A 23536-nucleotide genomic window follows, 5' to 3' on the forward strand; every position below is an offset into this window, starting at 1 on the left:
AGTCTATAACCGGTGTGGACTTGATAATTTCTTCTGATAACAAATCGCCTTCGTATTTATGACATCACATCCGAATCTATTTTAAATAAAATTTTGGAGGTCATACTTGTGTACTTTTTAGCTGATCGGTGTTCTTTTGCTTTTGTTTTCGGTGTAATTAGTTGTTGCTAAAATTTTTAGTTTCTAGCCAAGACACAATTTCAAACTTTTAAAAATATTCAATTGTAAAATTTTAAACGAATTGCCCAAAATTGCTTGCGTGCTGAATGTTATTACAAAATTAATGACTTTTTGATGACCTTGGGAATGAAAAGATGGCCTTCAGACCATTTCCGATAAAATACAATTTTAGTAAATTTACTGTGGAACATCATTGTTATATTTAAGGTTTAAAAAATCACTAGTATTTCTTTGGTCTGAGGTGTGTATTTTTGAAATGCAAATCATTTCAAATTCAAATCATCATGGTAAATTTTTGACAATTAATAAACAATGCTTCTATTGAAAAAACATGTTGTTATAGTTCTGGGAGGGGTACTAGTAGCATTAATAATTCATCAGAATCGCTTTCTAAATCTCTTATAGTCCATAAATATGGAGACCTATTGTTCGGAGAGTTATCATAATGGTTTACACGTTTGGGATCCAGCGGATAAATCGTAATCTCTTATACTAAAATGAAACGAGACGAAATATGGTACCATTTATTTTTATTTTCATGTAATAAGTATTGATGGCGGGTAATCGGGCCATCTGATGGCAAGTGATCATCCCTGTCCTTAGAGGTGCCCTATGTGCCACCAACTAAGTTGTTATGTTCCTTGTGCCTGGTACCCTGGCTTACTCATCTTTCAAATCGGAAGACAATAATACTAACAACAGTAACATGGTTTGGCATGGCTTTCCTCTTAAGAAGAATGCTTTTTTTTATATTATACGCGTAGACATATGACTCCACACCACCTGATGGTACGTGGAAGTAGAGTCAAAACGCGAAGACGACTAGTACAGTCAGCAAGAATGAGCTGCACTAGTCACCCTCGAAATGCCCGCAAGATGCATCTTCACACCTCGTTTGAAGGCACCCAGTTTATAAGAGGAGGGGAACACGTGTGCTGGTAAAGAGTTCCATTTTTATATTATAGCTTTCGGATTATTTCATGCAGGTTTCCTCACCATAATTACTTATTGAGCTGCTAAGAACAAAAACAAAAGGCGAATTTGTAATATTAACAAGTTAATCTCTATTAGACAAAAATTCGGTGAATTTTGTAACCTAGCCCTACTCTGCAGAGTAGGAAATACGCAAGTCATAACGTTGGCTTAAGGCGACTTTACACTTACCTTAATATATATTTATTGAATATTTACGTAGAAGTGGAGTTTCTTCTTAAAGAATACTACAGTTTAACTTTCAAATTATATTAAAGTAACATTATAATTTGAATTCTGTAAACTAATACATTAAAATAATTAGAGATTATCTCAATACTGATGAGTTTTTATTGACGTTGGCCTAAGAACTTTCCTTCCATTTCTTACATCGTTAATGTGCCACCAACCTCGTTAACTATGATTATATATCAATTGGGTATTAAACACAACGATATTAAGTATTATATTTTCTTGGTATAATATGTATATGATGACTCGGACGTATGTACCCAGTTAAAGCCCTACTTACCTAATTAAAACTTTATGTATACGCTTCTTTAAAGAAATATCATTTCTATCATCTGATTGTAATCTCTTACTTCATTGTATTTATAACGACCTTCGATTTAAATTAAGATTTTATAAATTGTGAAGTAATATCTAATGAAATTAGCGAACAATTGAAAGTCGATAATATTCAGTGACGTGCTCCGTGTTCAGAAGAGCATGTTTAATTCCACGTGTCTTACACTAATTATAATAGCTTTAAGCAATACAGATTTATTTTAATGATCTTGGAATTGTGAATAGTTTTTTTTTATCACTCGAAGTGACTAATGTAAGTTTCAATATATATGTATATGATTTATGAGCTATTTAAAGATGAGGTCACAGGTTCGACTCTAACTCCTATAAACGACCCTGTTCTAAAATACAATTAATATTATAAGGGATGATTAGGATTACGAGTAATTCCTTAAGAAACTATTAAACAAAAACCCATGTAATGAAAATCCTTTTAATTTATTCTTTAATTGCAAGCAAACTTAATACTATAATTACTTACTTAAGACGTAAAAATAAAATCAGGTGATTGTTGAAATATTGTGATTTAATTATTAAATCAAAATAATTCGTAAACTTAACCGTTCGGTTATTAAATACTTATGAGTCAATAAACATTGATGAAATGGACGCTGTTTCAATAACTGTATCATGATGTAACCGGTTTGCAAATCAAGTATCGTATCGTAAGTACTAATTATAATTAATATCAATATGCTAATTTAGATAATCTACTTTTATATATAACGTATAATATATTATGTGACGAAAAATAAATAAAAATAAATTATACGGATTTATCTGTAATTAAAAACTGTAAGTTGATAGCATTTTTATTGGTGTACGTGTATTTTGTTGCTATTAATATGGCTAAGATTCTATATCCATAGCGTGACGTACAAACGGCTGTAAGAAATCGAACTAAAATTACCTTGGATATGGGTATAATTAAGAAAATGTACAAATGTTTTTGTTTAACATTAAACTTAACATTTACTTGGTGGTAGGGCTTTGTGCAAACCCGTCTGGGTAGGTACCACCCACTCATCAGATATTCTAATGCCAAACACCAGTACTCAGTATTGTTGTGTACCGGTTTGAAGGGTGAGTGAGTGAAGCCAATGTAACTACTCGGTGAAAGCATTTCAGGACAAGCACGACGTTCAGTAATGATGCACACGAAGAAGAAGAGAGAAGAGAATTACACTAGCTCACTCATCATTCAAACCGAATTACAATACCTGGAATTGCTGTTTGGATATTGTAGGGTTAATGTAGGTTTTGTACAAAACCAAACCACCAAGTTTTGCACGAAGTAAATGCAATGAAAACAATTCATGTGATGTTTCCTCACATAATTGGTAATTTCATACGTTCATATAATTATAAAACCGACAGCTATAGAAGTCCCTGATAATTTATATTATCTTATCATCATAAATATACAAAAAAACCATTACAATTATACATAATATATTCGAATTAATGTCCTTGGTTTCGACCGCATTAAGTATCTTTTATAATTTAAAGCAAATACATTTTATATAACATAAATGCAATTTATATATACATTAACACGCAATTGGCAAAGTGACCATCGCTGGTAGATATACGTCAACTATCATCGTCATCGTCATTACATAAACAGCCTGTAAATTTCCCACTGCTGGGCTAAGGCCTCCTCTCCCTCTGAGGAGAAGGTTTGGAGCATATTCCACCACTATGGCAGAATTTCGTTGAAATTAGACACATGCAGGTTTCCTCACGATGTTTTCCTTCAACGCCGAGCACGAGATGAATTATAAATACAAATTATGCACATGAAAATTCAGCGGTGCCTGCTTGGGTTTGAACCCGAAATCATCGGTTAAGATGCACGCTTAGACCGCACTGGGCCATCTCGGCTCGGTTCATAATATATTTATCAATATTCCTCGTTTACTTTCATCATTGGTCTAATGACAAATTTATACGACAATACATTATAAGGTCCCGAATTTAAATTTATATTCAAGTTATGAATGTGTTTTTTAAATATAGCTCTACAACGAGAATATGATTGTATATATCAGAAAGTTAAATTGTACTTAATCGACATAAACTCTGTCATTAAAATTCTGGAAAAGAGAAATAACTTAATTTCTTGCTGGTTCTCCTTGTTTGAATCTGTTTTCCGTTCCGGTTTTAGCTTATTTTAATTATATGTTGTAACATGAAGATGCCGGTTTAAAGGTATTTTTTTAGCATACATCAATAAATACTTAGTTTGTATCAAATATATTATAATAATTTATTAAAAATACTTTCGAGTCATACAAGTTAACTCGAAATCGAATTCTTGACATATTGTCACATTTAAATCGAAATATAAAAAATCCTTTATTGTAAATAAAACGGCTACTTGTAAAACGCATGTAAAAATGCAAATTAAGAAGAAACGCGTCAAAATAAAAACTTGTAATTTGACAAAAATTACAGTTATCGTGTAATTTATTACTGGTCTTTCTTGCACGTCACAATGTTACAACATCAAAACGAATTGTACTATGAACGTTATTCATCGGCGTACGTGATATTTTTAAACATATAATATATATATATATATATATATATATATATATATATATATATATATTTAACGGTAAAAAGAACGATACATTTGAAGGTCGTATAATTATGTGTTATAATTAAACTTCTGTTAAATTCTAATTCAAAAATGCTTCGAGCTAAATCCGTTATAGCGTTCAATGATTGCAAATATTAATAAATTATACAATATTTACAAAATTTATATAATTGTATTTTTTAATTTCAACAAATGATTAGTTCAATTATATATGTATCACCGTAACATATTAAATACCGTTAGATTATAATCTATCTTGCGATTTTGTAAGCTATCGAGAGATTGTGAACGGTGATTTAACTTGCAATAAAACTTATAAAAATTAGATAGCTTATAATATTTCAGTTTGTTTAGAGTTTATTGATTTAATTGAAATTCCCTTTGGCTCACTATTTAATCGGAAAAATAGTGCATTAATAATAAGCTATAAGGCCGCTAGATAGGTTATAAATTAACCGTATTTACAGTTTTACGGTGACATATAAAAGATATTTCTTTTTTATATATAATATGTAGGATGGGTTAATATCACCACCGGCTAAAGACATAGGCGCCGTGAGAGATTTAATTATTCCTTATATCTCAAGTATTTGCAAGTAATTGGTATTTAACTTTATCAAAATAAGTTATATATAGTTTATTTATAAAGACGTTAAAATATTTCTCCATTGTCTTATTAAATTGGCTTAAAACAAGTCATAAGACGAAAGACACGCCCCTAGATTTAAAGACGCCGATAAACTCAGAATTCTCGTAAACAAGCCTCTCTTACCGAGAAAAGAAACGCAATTATAATAATTATGCCACCGTAATATAATCACTTAAAAAAATCATGATTTATTATTTATAATCTTATCTACGTACATTTAATTCCATTACACGGTATACCTCAAATAATTTCGCAGACCTTTGACCTCCTTTCCGTAACACAAAAGGTGTTATGACTGTGACTTTTAAGGAGGACTGATGAAAGATTGATTAATGTTTATAAATATTATTTAACTTAATATACCGCGTTTTGTAATTTTGATATTTTTAAAGGTTCTGCCAGAAGTCATATATCAATTTTTGTATCATTTATCGTGTGTCGTTAAATATAAAAAAAGTGGGTATTTTTTCCTGTTCTCCTTGAATGAGGCTTTATATATTGCTCTGATCTTTTGCAAAATATTGAGAGTCGATAAATTTCAATAATCAACAGTAAAGTTAATTTGGTTCATTTTACGTAAACAAAACTATATAACACACATAAAAAAAAATTGATCATCTTAATCTTAAAGAGACGCAAAGTTTTATTTTTTCAACTCACGTGTGCCTTTAACATACAGAGAATGGGGGTTATCCGGGCGTTTACCCGGACACTCAGATTTTATAATATTATTTAATGTAATGTAACAGAATTTGATATAATTAGATTTCATCTATCTGGTGCTAATTATTTGTAAGGTATTTTTTTTGAGCTTCTTTAAAATAATATTCAAATCCTTTCTAATATATTTTGTACAGATGCGTCTGTTACCACGTTAACGTTTATCAATGATCTGTGATGATCTGTCCATTCTAGATTTATCTGAGAAACAACATCACAAACTATAAAATCATTGCATTGTGTACAAGATACGTTTCTTTTCGCATTTCTTTAAATGCAAAATGCTTATTTAATATTAAAATACTTTTAGACTATTTCTAAAGCTCGTGTTTCTCAGTTCGGACGCAAAAGTACAATCTTCTTAAACTATCTTCCTGACTTTATCAGCATCAATAGCAAATGTTTGTTCAATTGCTCTAGATAACAAAAGTCTCAGATCTCTTTTCTTGAGGAAAATTTCAGAGCTTATTCTAGCAGCTATGTTAATGAGGTTTGCATATAAATATGTTTCTGATTATTTCCGTTACTACATGTTACGGAATGTTTGCTTGAGATATATTATTAGAGGATTTATACGTACTTATTCTGCACACGAAACTAATCTTGGATCTTGTCAGGATTCAAACGCATCATCTTCGTTTAAGATGTACCTGTCCTAGCTGGACCATCTCATTACAAAATATAGTGGCAAAAGAAGGATGAATTGAAAAAAAATATCTTCATTCAACGTCGTCCTTCAGGAAACGTCATTCGTGTTACGCAAAACGATGATTCATATCACTTATACGCTCAGAAAAGGGACGGAAAAATGGGGCTCTTTATGACTGCGATACTCTAAAACATTTCACAACAGACGCTTGAATCTTTTATTATCTCCAAGATTATCTTAAATGCTCAACTCCCTCATAACTACCTCATTTGGATCTCGAAAATTCTTTGTAATAAGACAATAAGACTGTTGAATGTGATATATCTCCTGCTTCATGGAATGGGTCCTAATTGGGTATTGTAAAACAGATGATGTTTCGTAATTGGCGTCAATATGGTCCAAACACAGCTACGCGAAGATCAGATTTACTTATCGCATCAGCTATGAATGAGTTCATATGAATTATACTCATCGTGTTTCAAACTAACATGAAAAAAAAGCTTTTTATTAGAACTTTCATATATTAAATGAGCAACTGTTTATAATATATAAATATTAATATTTGGTGATGGATTCTGGGGTTTGTAATATTTTTTATGAATAAAGTATGATGTTTTTCTGACCACCAACAAATTTTAAGAAAGTATGAATTTGCACAAATATTTGCACAAACTTAGACTTAAAATCATAATACGAAGGTACTTCAGTTTGAGACTAGTGGAGAGTGTTCAGATGAAGGACTGCTTTGCTTGGCTTCCGATGTGCGGCCTTATTAAAATGGCCAACTTACTAACTCAATCCTGTAATCGTATTTCTTGCATAAATTTTATTTTGATTGATGAATTTGTTTTCATCATATTATATTTAGCAATATTTGGATTATAAGATTATAAGCGGAATATATATAGTCTGATTTAAAATGAGCTATAACTGAGCTGGATTTGTACAGTTGTTTAGTGGCAGAATAAAGAGAAACTAACCGAATAGCGCCGTAAGCACTGTATTCTTTTATGTATGACATTTGTGTTCGTAATTCTTCTAGCGTTCAGCGCTGGTTGAGAACATTTTAAGAAAAATTTTTAAAACAAATCTAAAATATTTTTTGAGTTAGTTTTATGATCAAAATAAATTATTTCTTAAAAAAAAAAATAACTCAATAAGCGTCAAAAAAGGTTAACTTATTTTTTTAACCTTTGTTTTATTATCTCTGAAACGAGTTGGGTCCAAAAATACTTAGAAAATCCTACAAAAATATAAAACCAAGTTAAGAAATAGTATTTAGAAATCTAAAGTTCTCTTAGCTAATAAATCTTTATTCTACTCAATAAAGTATAAATAAAGATTATTATAACTAGTTCGTAATTAAAATTAATAATTATAAAACGTGTCACGACTCTGATTTAGAGTTCGTTATCGTACATATATTAACTTCACATCGATATATCATTAAAAATGTCGATAATAAATGTACTTTGCATATTTTGAAAGTAAAATTTTACATTTTTAATAAGCGTTTACTTCGATACGATTTCTCCCATAATAGGTACGGATAGCCTACAAATCGATTAGCAAACTGCTACTTGAATCATAAACAAAATAAAAATAATTCAATCAATCATTATAAGCCGTTATCGACTTTATTACTATTCTATAAGGGTTATTTTAATTAAATACGTATTGGCGAATTGCACACATGTTTAATTATGCTATTTTTTATGTCAATGTCGCAGTCAAACAGCCCAGACTGCTGTCAAGCGTGACTGATTTTAGGGCGCCAAAATTTTTTATCAACGCAATAAATATCGAATTATTGACACTATACATTATATTGATTAATCTAAAAGAAAATTTAAAGGATTTTATTTGCAATATGCTGTGAACGATTTTCGTTTTTATATTTCGGTAAATTGTCGAAACTACGTTTTGACGGTAAAGATCGCGTGAATTGTCATTTCGCGTCATTATGATTGGGTCGAAGCGTGTTATTGACTGTTAACTGCAATAAATGGGCTAATAAAATGTTGTGTTTATGGTAAGTTCTGTTTTAATAAAATAAATTTTGAAATAAATATATTTTCTGAGCAATTTGTAAACTCACGCGTAAGTACAGGTCACTGTTATTTTACACGAACATTTTTCATTTTGTATTTAATATAATTAATCAAATATAATAAGTATTTGATTCATTTTATTCGATTGACTTTTTTTATTTGACCTTACCATCCTTAGATAGCTGATAAAATCACCGAATCTGGGGTTCAAGGATCAAATCTCGGAATGGACAAATAAAAAAAAACTATAATTTTGGCAAAAAAATTTCAGCAACCCGGAGTTTGGAAGCACGATGTCCTGCATCTCAACTGTTTCCAATCGTGTCAGGAAAAGAAATAGAAAGTACACTCAGTGTATTTGCACACACATTTATTCACAACAATATGTTCTGTGTAGTTTAACACTACCTTAAGAATCGCTGCCGTGGTACTGATTATATGTTAATTCATTATAATTTTAATCTTATTTAACATTTTAAAAATATATTAATTTTAAATGGTGGTACGGCTTTGTACAATCCCGTATTCATTCCATATTCTACAGTCAAATAATAATACTTAGTATTGTTATGTTCTGGTTTGAAGGGTGAGTGAACCAGTGTAACTTTAGGCACAAGGAACATCTTACCAATCTGGGGTAGGTTAGTATTGAGTCAGTCCGCCTACCTATTTCATAAAAAAAAAACATTCTGGTTTTCTCAATAGAAATATAATAAATTATTCAAAGAGTAAAACGTTTCTATTTAAAAGTATAAATATTCATTTTAAAATGAATAAATTAAATTGAAAGTTATCTGCGGTTGTAAGTTTTGTTCCTTCTGAGAACTGATAATAAACTCAGTTACATTTACGCCAATTATATAAAAATATACACAGGTATGTTAATTAAATACAATTAAATTATATTTTATTCTGTTTTAATATCAACGGATACTAACTTTTATCATCTTTATTAAACTTTTATCGCGTAATACGCTCATGTTTATTAATGGTTTTTATAATAAAATTTTAAATTTATTAATTGGCAATGATAAAAATATTTGCGGTATTTTATCATAGATATAAAGAATAATATAAACTGCTCGGGGTTTGTTTCTTCCGTTATAAATAAACAGTTTCTAGCCAGTATCTTGCCGATCTACATAAGTAACAGTGAACTCTCTCGATAAAATAAGTAATGATACATCTCAAAATCAACTTTTTTTAACCCCATAAACAACATACTTAGTATTGTTATGTTCGGGCTTAAAAGATTAGTGAGCCAGTGTAATTACAGGCACTAGGGACATACATAATATTTGCGTCAAAGGTTGGTGGTGTGTTGGTGATATGAGGGATGATTGACACTTCTTAAAGTACTGGACCACTTACCAGTAGATGCACCATTTGTCCATCCGCCAATATATATAAAAAAAAATTTTTAATGTATATATATTTATTATATATACATTATATTATATTCGGCAATCAATCGCAAGACTATGAGCAGATATAACAGTACAGAGAGTATAATTTTTGGTGAGATGGAACATTGCCCTATCTCCCCTTATTCCTGCAGCACATCTGCTCTCTCCAGTCGATAGACTGATGTTTGTTCGTCTCTTCGTCGTAGCGGGTGAACCAGAGTGTTGATGATATGACCCTGAGAAAAATCTATTTTACTCAGACTTAAAAAAATATATTATAAAGGCTTACTCGCTGTTTAGCACTGTTTTCTCTCGTTCTGCCGTGATTAATTTGACATTCGAAAGAAAATAAATGGATATAGTAATTATTTTAACCAATGAACAAGCCACTGTCGGTTTCATTATGCATCCATGGCACCATTCGTTATTCAATAAATCAAGGTGTATTTTTTCACATAATTATAGCATTTGCGTCATACGCTTTTGTGCCATAAGCTTTTGTGTTCGTTATTTAAGATGTCTTAAGTGAAAAGGGCGTACGTCATCTTACATCACCGACGATATAATGTCAATCGTTTGACGAGATTAATAGTTTGGTTATTAGGGTTCCTTGAACACTATGAAATTCAAACTTCACGTCATAAGTCTAAATTTAAAGCGCTTGAAATTACGCAGCACATTGTAATACTGTACAATTAAACTAATGCAAGTGAAACTAAAACGACGACAGTTTTATTTTCACTTGCAATTTTTGGCTTATTTTCCATAAAAGTTTTTAAAAATCAAAAACATGTAATGTACCTAATATTGGATGGATGAAATATTTTTTTAATCCTATTTTTTAATAATGTGCTCACGGCCGAATTTTAGTCAGTCAACCTTACGGTACAGGAGCAAGCGATCCCGCAACGTACCACGACGTGACGAAAAGTAGTCTTGCACATAGCCACAAGTCCTACATACCTTTAAACCCAAGAATAATTTCAAAGAGTAACAGAGTACTCTTTATTTCCTCATAGTCTGATAGGTTTTTTGAAGAAATGGAGTCAAGCTGATATTAAGAATTCCTCGACAGAAAAACTTCATATCTGTTTTATTTATTCATGCTGGGATTCCACCCAAAGACCTCGAAGTCTACAGCCTTTTATTTACCCAATAGGCCAACGAGGTAATCGAACAAAAATAATTAGATGAAGCAAGCAAGCGCAAGCAAGCGGAAGCCGCAGGCAAATGATAATTATAACATAAAATAAAATATGTCTAAAATATTAAATCAATTGATCAATATCATTGCAAAATATTAAGGACTTCAATTACATTTTTTTAGTAAATTTGAAGGAAATGGTCATAAATTCTAATCAGACAAATTAATCGGATATATTTAGAGAACACGGGAAACAAAAGCCTTGACATGATAAACAAATTTTTAAATATTTGAAAGCTGTCAGTTTAACGTTATCTCGTATTCATCGACAATTCGCAATACATTTTAATTAGAAAAAAAAATAAATGCATCCGAGCAAATACGCTAAAAGATTATTTGTAAGAAAATTTGTAAATGTTGTAATAATTTCTAAATATCATATTGATCTTCGATCCTTTTAAAAGAAGTAAAAGTTTTTTGATGTCTCATAGCTAGACTTCCTCGCCTAAAGAGCTTACTTACCAATACGCGCTGTTGAATATACGTGGCAGATTCTCATCCACATCTGACGATGTTTTTCTTAACTGTCGAACACGATATACAGATATATAAACACATCCGTTCAGTACTCAGAATTATCGGGTAATACTCACGCCTTGTCCACGGCCATTGGCAGATCATGGCTCCTATCGTTAGATATAGCTTTTTACATCCTCAGAGACGAAAAGCATCGTGTCATTTTACCACGTGTTTACGTATAACTGTAGAGCAGCCTATTGTAATATGCTCAGAGGAAGCATTAGTCAAGTAGTTTTTAATTCAAAAGAACTCAGTTATTAACAAAATAAAATTATAATAAATTAATGAGCAATTTATATTATTATAAAATAAAAAAAACACACAAAATATAATATATATGAAAAACATTAATAATAACAATAAAAAAATACCAGCACTAATCAAAGATATGTATTTTGGTTCTATATTAATATACAATTTTTGCGACAATTTTGTAGTAACGAGACACTCGAACTTCCTTCTTATAAAATATTATTTTAATATACCAATGATTGTGTAGCATAAATTATAATCCTAACAAATAAAAAGTCACCCACCAAAGTATCACACATTCAAATTTATTAGTAAAAAACAATCTACTGGACCCAGTGACGATGAAGTCGAATGCCTCTTCACCTTTTTTGAATATTAAGTAATTTATTCGTTAACTTCGTGAATTATGACTGCGTTTAACCCAAATCGTTGATCGGGTTTATGAGTTCAGCTAACATAAGTGCACGGCTTACGACTGGAAACTGCTGAAATTTTGATTTATGCGAAATTTTAATTGTTATTTTAAGATATTTATTGCCTTTTTATACAAGAACAAGTTTTTGGTTTTTAATGCAATATACGCTCCATCGAAATTGCGTGATCTTTTTTATTTTTTATTTTTACTTCGATAGATACCTCCCACTCATCTAATATACTACTACCAAATATAAATACTTGGTATTGTTGTGTTCCGGTTTTCCGATGAGTGAGTCAGTGTAACTATGTACAAGCACAAGGGCATATAACATCTTAGTTCCCAAGTTTGGTGGCAAATTGGTTATGTAAGGAACAGTGAATAACAAAACTCTAAAAAGACAGTCTTTAGTTCAAATATTAGTTTTCTACTTAAGTTTTATCTTTATTTCAATGACAAATTTAATAAGAAACCTACATAATCTATACATCTTCTAAGGATATATTATATCGTACTCATTCTCACATATAATAATTATATACCATTAAATGTATGTTATATATCCTGTATGGAAATCAACGAATACTAATTGCAAGATTTTTATCATCTATGTAATCTTGTTCAGTATGACGGCTTTTTTTTTTGTGATTTAAATTGATTGTTAAATGTTATATTTATAAGCTGTTATCCAACGGATTTCTACAGCGTTGATTTTGGTTGTACGTAATTTGGAAACATGATATCTTGTTTTAAGAGGTATTTGTTTCTGATTTTCTAGCAATAAAAATTGTATTAGCTCGACCAGTATGAATGATATATATATTAATTCCTTATAGCACTCAGGATAATGTAGCGTTTTACAAGTTTAAATTATTTTTGGAATCGTATCAGTAGGTCCGAACATACATATAAACTAACAAATTTTACCTCATTATTATCTTTGCAAACATATAAATACAACAGCACAAAAATCGACTAGCATCCGACAAACGAAACATTCAACCCCTTTAGAACATATGATCTCCTTCAAAAGCGTTTGTAATAGAAGCCTTCGGTCATTGAACCTGAAAACAATAAAATGCATAGGGTCAATATTCTTTGGGCCTAACAACATGACAGGTCATTTGTCAAGCCGTCAGCTGCCTTTTCTCCGGTTGTTTTTTGTTTTAGATCATCTATTTCTGAGTGGTGTTGGTTAGTTATTTGAGAAGATTTTAGCTCTTATTCTTGTGAGAAAACACACGCAAAAGGTTTTTTATTTTGTTTAATATAGATTATATACTTAGATAAAATATTTTATAATAAATTGCTAAGTATATTTTAAAATCTACTTTTTTTTTTAAATTAAAACCTTCTGAATCTAATAGGCAATCAAACTTTAATATCAGATAAAATTCTTCCACATGTGTATCTATGAACGGATCCAACATCAAAAGAAGGTTTTATTTTACTTAAAGCAATAATAACATTATCACGACACGAATTATTAAAACACATAAAAAACGATACAATCATTAATAAATTATACAAACATGACCTTCGGATAGTTGATATAATAACGTTACGCTTCCTTCCGCCTTGCAGCGTTTGTATTGTCACATCTTACAATAACGGGGAAGCTTCTTCAAATTCAATTGCAATTAATTAATTAACATACACATAAACAATCAGTGTAAATACATTACCCTACTTTGTAGGAGATAAGATTACATAAATTGTTTACGCGACACAATTACACGTTAATATTGGCCTAGATTCAATTGAAAATCATTGATTGAATGCTGTTACGAACTTGTATAATAATTATGACATTTGAAGGTCGATATATATTAAAGCCTGTGGTACAATGCATTTGATTTAAATTAAATATTGTAACCGGTTTAAGTGACAACTAGTCAGAGCCTAAACTAAGAAAACCTTCTTAGTGATGCTAATCATCCTACCACTTGAATTGGTGTGATAGCCGGTGTCTATTAATCGTGGCAGAATTTTATAATACTTCTGCTGGCTTACTCACGGCTTGTTCGGAATAATTATATATTTTTTTTCTACATTTAATTTAGACTGTGCGGTTTTCTATATATCATATACATTGATATATCTTATAATAATTATATCGTAAGTATACTTACTTATATCATGTGGTCAGTAAAGATACTGGAAGAACGTTACTTAGGTAACTTCTAACTAAATTATTGTAATTTATTCAAATACAAATATATAAGTAAGCATTTATGAAATAGATAAACAAAATTTATCTCATTGAGATATCAGTATTTTTACATTAATTGAATTCGTACTTAGTGTGCCACCAACTTTGACGTAAAATTTCATACGTGCAAAAGCATACGTCTAATACTATAGACGTAAGACGTGTTTGTTAATCATTTTATCGAATGTCAATCGATATTGATCAGAATTATAATTCAACGAAGCCTCTAATGTTTGGTTGTAATGTCACTTAACGTTTATTTAAAATAAGTCTAGTTATCTCGTAAATGGTTAAAACGCGTGACTTTTAATCGAAAATTATATTAATTTCGAATATTATTATTTTATTTAATATAATAATGATGACGGATATTTGATGATAAGTTTGGTGGTCATCACTACCCATTACGTAAAGTTAGACATATGTCATGTTATTTCATTTACTCGGTGATAAGGCTTTACAAGCCCGTCTGGGTAGGTGCATTCTCATAATATATTGTACTGCCAAGCAGCATACATAGTGAGCCAATTACAGGCACAAGGTACTTCTCAAAACATCTCAGTTTTCAATGTTGATAGTTGGTTATGTGACCACTAACTGACCACTTTCCAACAGGTGACCCAGGTGAATAATAATTTAAAAACCATCGCAGTTTTCAAATTATACACAACGTATTTTTCTCTCCTTGCGTATTAACATGTACTCAATGAGTTTAAGGTAACGGTAAACTGGGTATGACACCTGATATGTTTTAGTGTTAGTTTATTCGATACGATAATGTGTTTACGATGGCATTGAACTATTAATATATAATAATAAATAGAATAATTTTCTGTTGTTTTTTCGCGTTTACATTTCCCAAGTTAATAACTCTTTTAAACCCTAAAAGGATAGAGAGTTCAAATCCATATAAGTACTAATTTTTCAGGTGTTTGCAAAATATCTTTCATCGCGACTTTTAGAACTATAAGTTCGATCGACGTAACATTTGTCATAGTCACTCGTTTGACGTAGGTGCTGAGTGAGATTGGATTTTTGGAAATCTCAACCTCAAAGAGGTAAATAAGATATATTTGTGTAAATTTATTCGGTACGAAGTTGGAATAGTCTATCTAGTTTCTACATAAACGCAGTCATCAAGTGCGTATATTATTTTATATTTAAGCCCCTCATTATGGATTTTGAAATTATATTATATACTAAATAAATAATAATTTTGTTTATTCTAGCAAATTATTAGGAAGTCGGTTTTACTGCAAGGCCCTTGGTAACTATTCTTTTGGTACCGATAAATAAGATCTTATTAAGCGTAATTATTGAAAATGACTCCGTCGAAAGAAATGTTTCAAAACATCTTTAAGACGGGGTCTATATCCTCGTAGTCTGAGACCCATCAATTTGCATCTTCATAATTTCCTTGTTTTTTACGAGAGCCAATTACCCTCGCAGACTGTATAAGCCGGTTGAGTGAATTTACGTCTTCCGAGCAATATCGGCGGTCGATTTCAGTAAATTTAGTACTTTAATCTCGGCTGCAACTGCAGCGGTTGCAATTAATGGGTAATTAAAAATGCTTATAAATTTATAGCATTGTTTCCGTCAAGAAGTACAACTTTACTTTACTTGGTGGTACGGCTTTGAGCAAGCCCGTCTGGGTAGGTACCATCCATTCATTAGATATTCTACCGCCAAGCAGCAGTACTGTTGTGTTCCGGTTTGAAGGGTGAGTGAGCCAGTGTAACTACAGGCACGGGACAATAACATCTTAGTTCCCAAGATTGGTGGCTCATTGGTGATGTAAGGAATGGTTAATATTTCTCACAACGCCATTGTCTATGGGCGGTGGTGACCACTTACCATCAGGGGGCCTAGATATATATAGTAGATATCATAAAAAAAAAACTTAAGAACAGATCTTGTCCAATCAATTATATTACAAGTTTATGTTATTTTGTTTCAGTTTTTAAATAAATCTCTCTTACTTCATTTGATTTAGAATTTAGTGGTAATTTTTAATGGTTTTGGGTGCTGTAATGGCTGCGATATTTGATAATCAGATATGACAATGATAATATAATTACTGACTCATATTTTCTGAGTTTTTTTTTTATATATAAGATAGATCAATAGTTTTAGATTAAGTTTAAATTTAGCTGTTTTTCAATTTATCATAATTATAGTAAAAATGCACGATAATTCTTTCTATATATTTTATTAACAAAGTTAACTTACAGCAGTAAATATAATTTATGTATTTAAACTTGACTCATAAAAGTTAAATAAACTCGACCTTATTTGAATCCTCTGAATCAGTGATTAGGCCTTTTCTTCGTTTAAACATGAATTATACTTGATATACCCAAGAACCTGAGCAAACAAAAGTTTCGATCCTAATTATGACCTTTAAAGCAAAGATAATGTTTTCTTAAGCAGAAGAGTTACAAATTTCGAAATTCAAATAACAGTTTGTATTTGTTTCAGATTCTTGGCCATCTGGTGGCCCTTGAAATGCCAGATCACGAAACGCCGAGCCAGAATGATGATCGTCTTCATATGGATCTTCGCTATACTCGTCACTACGCCTTGGGTGTTTTTCTTCGACTTGGTTGTTGTGTTCGACGACAACCCTCACGTTCGTCTCTGCCTGGACGTCTGGCCTAACCCCATCAGCGAAGTTCTGTACTTTGTCATCGGAAACCTCATATTCTGCTACATTCTACCCATGGTACTGATAACAATGTGCTATATTTTGATCTGGATTAAGGTGTGGCGTCGGTCCATTCCCACGGATACCCAAGACGCCCAAATGGAAAGAATGCAACAGAAGTCCAAAGTCAAAGTTGTAAAAATGTTGGTAGCAGTTGTGATTCTCTTCGTGCTGTCCTGGTTTCCACTTTACCTAATCTTCGCAAGGATAAAATTAGGCGGACCGGTTCAAAAGTGGGAGGAAGAAATGTTCCCAGTAGTAACGCCTCTAGCCCAATGGCTCGGAGCATCAAATTCTTGCATTAATCCGATCCTATACGCATTCTTCAATAAGAAATATAGGAAGGGATTCGTTGCGATTATTAAAAGCAGGAAATGTTGCGGCAGGCTGCGTTATTATGAAACGATCGCATTACAATCGTCAAGTACGTCTACGCGGAAATCGTGGCATTACAATAACAACAACCACGCTTCGATGACACGACGGTCACCACCGGTTGATAAGAATGCGGTGTCTTTCATATTCAATAACACGGGTGTCTAAGATATCCGTCTAGAATATTTGGTGTTAAAATATGACCTTTGGTCCAGAGTCTCGTATGATTTGCAAAGCAAATAGAGACGTTATTCTGCATATCGACATAACAGTTTTGTGCTTGAATTTAAGTTCGTCAGTTTGGTGTCGTCCTGTGTCATAATCGATTACTCGACTCGCGTGACAATTCAATAATCTAGTGAAGTAAATTATTGTATCATGTTTTAATGTAATTATATGTACTTTTATACGTAATTCGATAAAATGTATATAAATAAATAACTATGGAGTGAAAACGCACAGAGAGCACGATAATTTCATTGTTATTGTATCCATGATTTTTTGTTACTTTTTCTCGTAATATTCTACAGAAACGGATATTTTTAAGCATATTTCAAATAGGATACTATCTTGTGAAAAATGTCATAGAGTTGCATATAATTTACGCTGAAACATATCGTTTTTTTACAGATTTAATTGTAATAGAATATATTACATGTATTTCTTAGATTTCTCAAACTGAAATAATAAAATGCATGTACCTGTTCATGCATAATATTTCTATAATAGTTAGAATAATTCTTTTGTATTTCCATGCATATTATAAGATGTAAGATTTGTAAACTGGTTGAAGTAGAAAATAGTTTTTTATAAAATCTAAGCGAAATTATCGTCAAGTACTTGACATTTTTATAATCTAAATAAGTACAAAATATAAAAAGAATATAAATTTGGTATTTGTAGCGAAAATAGATTTATTTCCTTAACAGTACATTTATACATGTATCTTCTAGCACTTAATCAGAAATAATATTATATATACATACTTACCTGCGGGCTATTAGACCATTTTATATTTTATGGACTATATATAATACCAAAAATCTCCCACTTAATAAAATAATTTATTCGTTGATATAAAAAGTCATCATAATTATGTATGTTTTACTAAAATTTATTGTTCCTTTAAATAATTCTAAAATAAAAAAAAAAATTGTTTTCGTGAATCCTTAACTGTTATATTCTCTCTTAGTAATTGATACAAACTATTAATATATAATAAAATACTTGGGTACATAAGCCCTTTACGCAATAAATAATATGATCGATCGTATTTATCGACCAGAGTTTTCGCACAAAATTAATTTGTAGCTTTATGTATCGTATATATATATATATATATATCCTTTTTATATATAAGGGCCATTGGGAGTTACTGTGTTGAAATCACAATAAAAATAAATATAGCATAATAGGGATAATTTTAGCAGAAGTTTGTAAAAATGATATTCTAATACAAGAATCATATAGCATTTTTACAAATTACAAATTGACGCCTTCATTGGCGTGGAGCCGCTTCGGATGCACAAAATGTTATTAAATATAATCTAATTTCGTAAGATTAATATAAGAAAAATAAATAAAAAATAGCATTATAATATTTAAGAAAGAACAAGATATCTATTTAACTATTATATTTTCTTGTACGTCATTGTAACCTACTGGTAAATAATAACCTTAGTAAGAATAAATAAAATTTGAATAATACACAGTCACAGCACATACAAATAAATTTATATAAAATGAAAACAAAAAAAAAAAAACAAATTCTATATTTAAATATAAATGTATTTTTCTACTAGGAATGCGGCATCGTGTGTATAATGCGTTAGAAATGATTTCATTTTCGAAATACTTTTAGCTTTTATTTTAATTTCCTCTGTCGATTGTTTTCTTATTCAAAATTGTGTTATTTTTTTTCATTTTCGAAATATTCTTATAGGATAGATTGTGGTAGACATAAAAATGAGCTTTCAGATTTTCATTGTATTTGTAATATTCAGTGGAAGGTCAAAGCTTGCAAGACTGATGTTAAAGCATAGGTCCTTCTAAAGGAGTAAAATTTTCGTGATAAATATTTTCAGCTATTTTTATATGCTTACTAACTATTATATTTTTTTTTAATAACGGATTGCAATGGAAAGTTACGAAGTTCGAATACGAGTGTAGATAAAGATTTATAGTTTTATACGTTACCGAACGGAAATGAATGTTTTAATAATTGTGTTTTTTATCAATGAATGTAATTATATATTTATACAATGATTCATAATCACATATAATCACTTTATGTAAATAATCTCTATGATAAGGTTAGTTTAATGATTGTTTTGGATAGACGCATTTATGTATGATATTGCTTATATAATTTGCTGTTTTTGGTGTTAGATGTAAGTTAAGGTATATTATCGAAGAGTATTGTGCCATTGCGATAAGCGAAAACGTTGGCAATTTAATTCTATAAAGTACAATACAGCTGCCGCCACATATGCGATTAAGCGATTGTAAAGTTTCTATGTCGCAGTTAGTCGCACGAGTGTGGCTAAAACTTTACAAGTGAAATCTCCTTGCGGTCGTTTTGATGGCGCTTCTCTTAAATGTGAGATCCTTATTCGATATCAAATTCAAATTCTATTTTAAAACTTATTTATTGAACACTGTCTCATTCTAGTATTATTTATTAAAATGTGTGAAAGAGAAAGATATATAACACATCATAAACATATGACCTTTGTAATATTATGCAGTTTTGTATAATACTTAGAATGAGATGTTTGTAAGTAAACATGAATAAATAGAACTTATATAAAGAAAATTCGTAACGTTCGTAATTTTTGATACATATGTTTCATTTTGGGTATAAACTGACTAAGGAGTAACCTAAACGTTTGTACATAAAGGAATGTATGTATTTGAATGACGGAATGGAACACGAGTTCCCTTTACGATCCCTACATTGGATCACCTATTGAAGTCTGTGTTATTTTATTGAAAACAACCCTTTTTTTTTAATAATTATTAATGATTAACATAATAATATATTATATAAAATATTTATCAAATAAATTTAAGTACAATTTAGTAATTTGCTTTTAGTGTAAAATTAAGAATTTTATTAGAGAAATATGTAATATAGTTATATATAGTTTGTAAAAATTAACGTAGTTGATGTTTAAAGCAATGTTAGTTGATTATTAGAGGGTCTTAATAAAATTTTAGTATGCTTTTTAGTGGCAAGTATTGTAGCGACGTCTGACACGATTATGTAATATTTATTTCATTTATTATTATTAACAATGATAATTGTTCTAAATATTTATTCGAAATTCAAATATAATAATTACATATTGACAGTTAAGTAAAAATAATTTTATGTCTTGTAACGAAAAAAAGAACGGATTTATAAGTCGTAACCAAATTACCTACAATATGTTTGTAAGGCTTTAGGCACAAGGTTAATATGATCATTTTTATTTAGCATTTAAATATAGAATATTCGTTTAAAATTTAACATGATCGAGTCAGTCGCGTTGAATTAATGCAATATATAAAAATATATTTACAGACTAAATCGAAAATCATAAGCAATCAAAACATATAATTGTGTTTAAAATTTTCTACATATCAATCGAATAAAGCCCTCTATCCCCTCTTTTTGATGTACGTATTGATTTTTAAAAAAATACAAAAAAAAAATATATAACGAAAAAATCTTTCGAAAGGTTGACTCAGACTGAGGTCACATTAGATTTTCTACCAAATTATCATTCAATTAACGTAATCTTATTAAACGTCAACTTATAAGTTGGAATTTGATTTATTTGAAGGATTTTCACTTGATTTTAATCTATTGTATTTATAATTTATCTTATAATATATTATTTTTAAAGTTATTAAGTTAATATCTATAGGTATAAATTAAATTTTGAAATAACGATTGTCTGTTAAATGAGGATATTTATTAATAGGGTTAGTAAATCTCAGTCTGTTTCTACTTTTATTAAACTTTGATTACCCTTTGTTTGAATGTATCTGAACTTTCACACTGCCGTATATTTTATTGACTAATGTTAACTTATTTAAGTTAAGCTTATTATTGTGTCTTTATTAATGATTTAATTATTAGGGAAGCACAGTCGATTGTTTTAGTATCTTTATATAGTTTTTAATTTGCCAAATATGATCTAATCTTTATATATAATAAACTCTCTCGTATTTTGCGGTGGGGTGGGGGGTATTGAAGGACACTTCCTCCCTTGGGATTCAAGCTTATCTATATGAAATTTCATAAAATTCGGTTCAGTGATTTACCCATGAAAATGTAACAGACATACAGACAAATATGAAATTTTAAGTAGTGTTAACATCGTAAATGTGACCTTTATGTATTTAAATAAATACCCATTATACAGTGTTATTCGTAGAAGTGTGCGTTATCAAATTTTTCAATTGGACGAGTATTAACGTCATTACATTCCGGCAATTAGCCGAATTAATATATTATATGGACTACTTGCAAATGTTGAAAAACCCTTATAAGTACTAGCCTGTGGTTGACACGTTATCTCTCTGTGACGCTACAATCATGTATTCAACTAGCCGACTAACCCGCCCCGGCTTCGCACGGATGCAACGCTGATACTAAATATACCACAGAATGTCTTACAACGTTCACAGTTTTTCAAACATTAAACAATACAAACCGTATCTCGTAGGGTTCAGCCAACGTTTGCAATGTTAGCGCAAAAAATGTGTTTATTTACGACATCACTTCGGAAATCTATAAAACGATCAGTGTTTCTGTACTATATTGTGCTTGTATTATACATATAAATCTTCCTCTTGAATCAAATCATCTATTAAAAAAAACCGCATCAAAATCCGTTGTTTAATTTTAAAGATCTAAGCATACATAGGGACAGACAGCGGTAAGCGACTTTGATTTATCAAACAAATCGACTGTGCTAAATCCCTCATAAGAGATGATATAATAAATATGATTTAACGTTGTTTAGTTAAACATACATTTATCTCTTTCTGTCTTGATTGATTTGATATTCGAAAGAAAAAGACACATTATTACTAACCATGAACATTTATAGATAAATTCTCAAATTAAAACAAAAGTCAGACAGTTTAGCTATTTAAATCTACTATTAAAAATACTTTTTGAGTTCTATAAACATAGGAAGGTAAAATTTGAGTTTACCGTTATTAAATATAAAATGTTTGTGCAATGAGTTTCCGCACACAGATTGTTTTTACAACAACAAATATCGGTCTAAATACATATTTTGCTTATGTTATGTTACTATATTTATATTTTATATTATAATTATAGGCATCGTATTAAGACAACGAAAAGTTTGTTTTATAAAATTTTCTATATCATTTTTTTTTTATAATTTTATGAAGTTATTGTAATTATTTATATAAATTTTATCACGTTTTTTAAAATTGAAGCACAGCTTTTTAAACTTTTATATGAAAACTATTTTAATATTTTATAAAAAATAAAAATTATTTAACTTTTAGCGGAACTTTTGTTTAAATTTAATTCTATTGTAAACTGGGTAACTAAATAATACATATTATTAATTAAATTCAATGAAAAAAATTATAATATTGTAAAGATTCTGTCATACACAATATTTAAACTAAACTCATTTATAAAAATAATATCCATCTTCTTTAACACCTACGAAATACGTGACGTAAGAAAGAGATGACATTATACCAAAGTCAACATTTAGTTTACTGAAATAGAGATTGTATGGGATGGAATCGGCACAATTAAATTGCAAATAAATCGAAGTCCGTTATTAGATCATCACTATTTGTAATGACATTTAATTTATAGACACAGTATGTTTATAAAAAAAGCAAAATCCGGCCGGCCGTGTCCAGTCTGTGTTGTATATGAACCAAATTGTGTAATTTGAAATTAGAGGAGTACTCCAATTCGTAATGAAGAGGCGCACTTAGAATGGATTTCGCGAGTCCTGCTAATGGTATTACGTTAACAAATAAAT

At 30.1% G+C, this 23536-nt stretch overlaps 1 protein-coding gene across 1 annotated transcript in view; it reads left to right on the top strand.

The window, feature by feature from the left end:
* The window catches only part of LOC113402344 (neuropeptide SIFamide receptor-like), a 147002-nt gene extending 129039 nt beyond the window's left edge, over nucleotides 1-17963 (top strand). Inside the window, exon 3 of the mRNA XM_026642566.2 lies at nucleotides 16904-17963. Coding sequence (XP_026498351.1) covers nucleotides 16904-17672 — 769 coding nt within the window. The 3' untranslated portion in view covers nucleotides 17673-17963. The remainder of the gene's footprint in view (nucleotides 1-16903) is intronic.
* Nucleotides 17964-23536: the final 5573 nt, after the last annotated feature.

This window comes from Vanessa tameamea, chromosome 12 (assembly GCF_037043105.1).
Source record: "Vanessa tameamea isolate UH-Manoa-2023 chromosome 12, ilVanTame1 primary haplotype, whole genome shotgun sequence".
Classification (NCBI taxonomy): Eukaryota; Metazoa; Arthropoda; class Insecta; order Lepidoptera; family Nymphalidae; genus Vanessa; species Vanessa tameamea.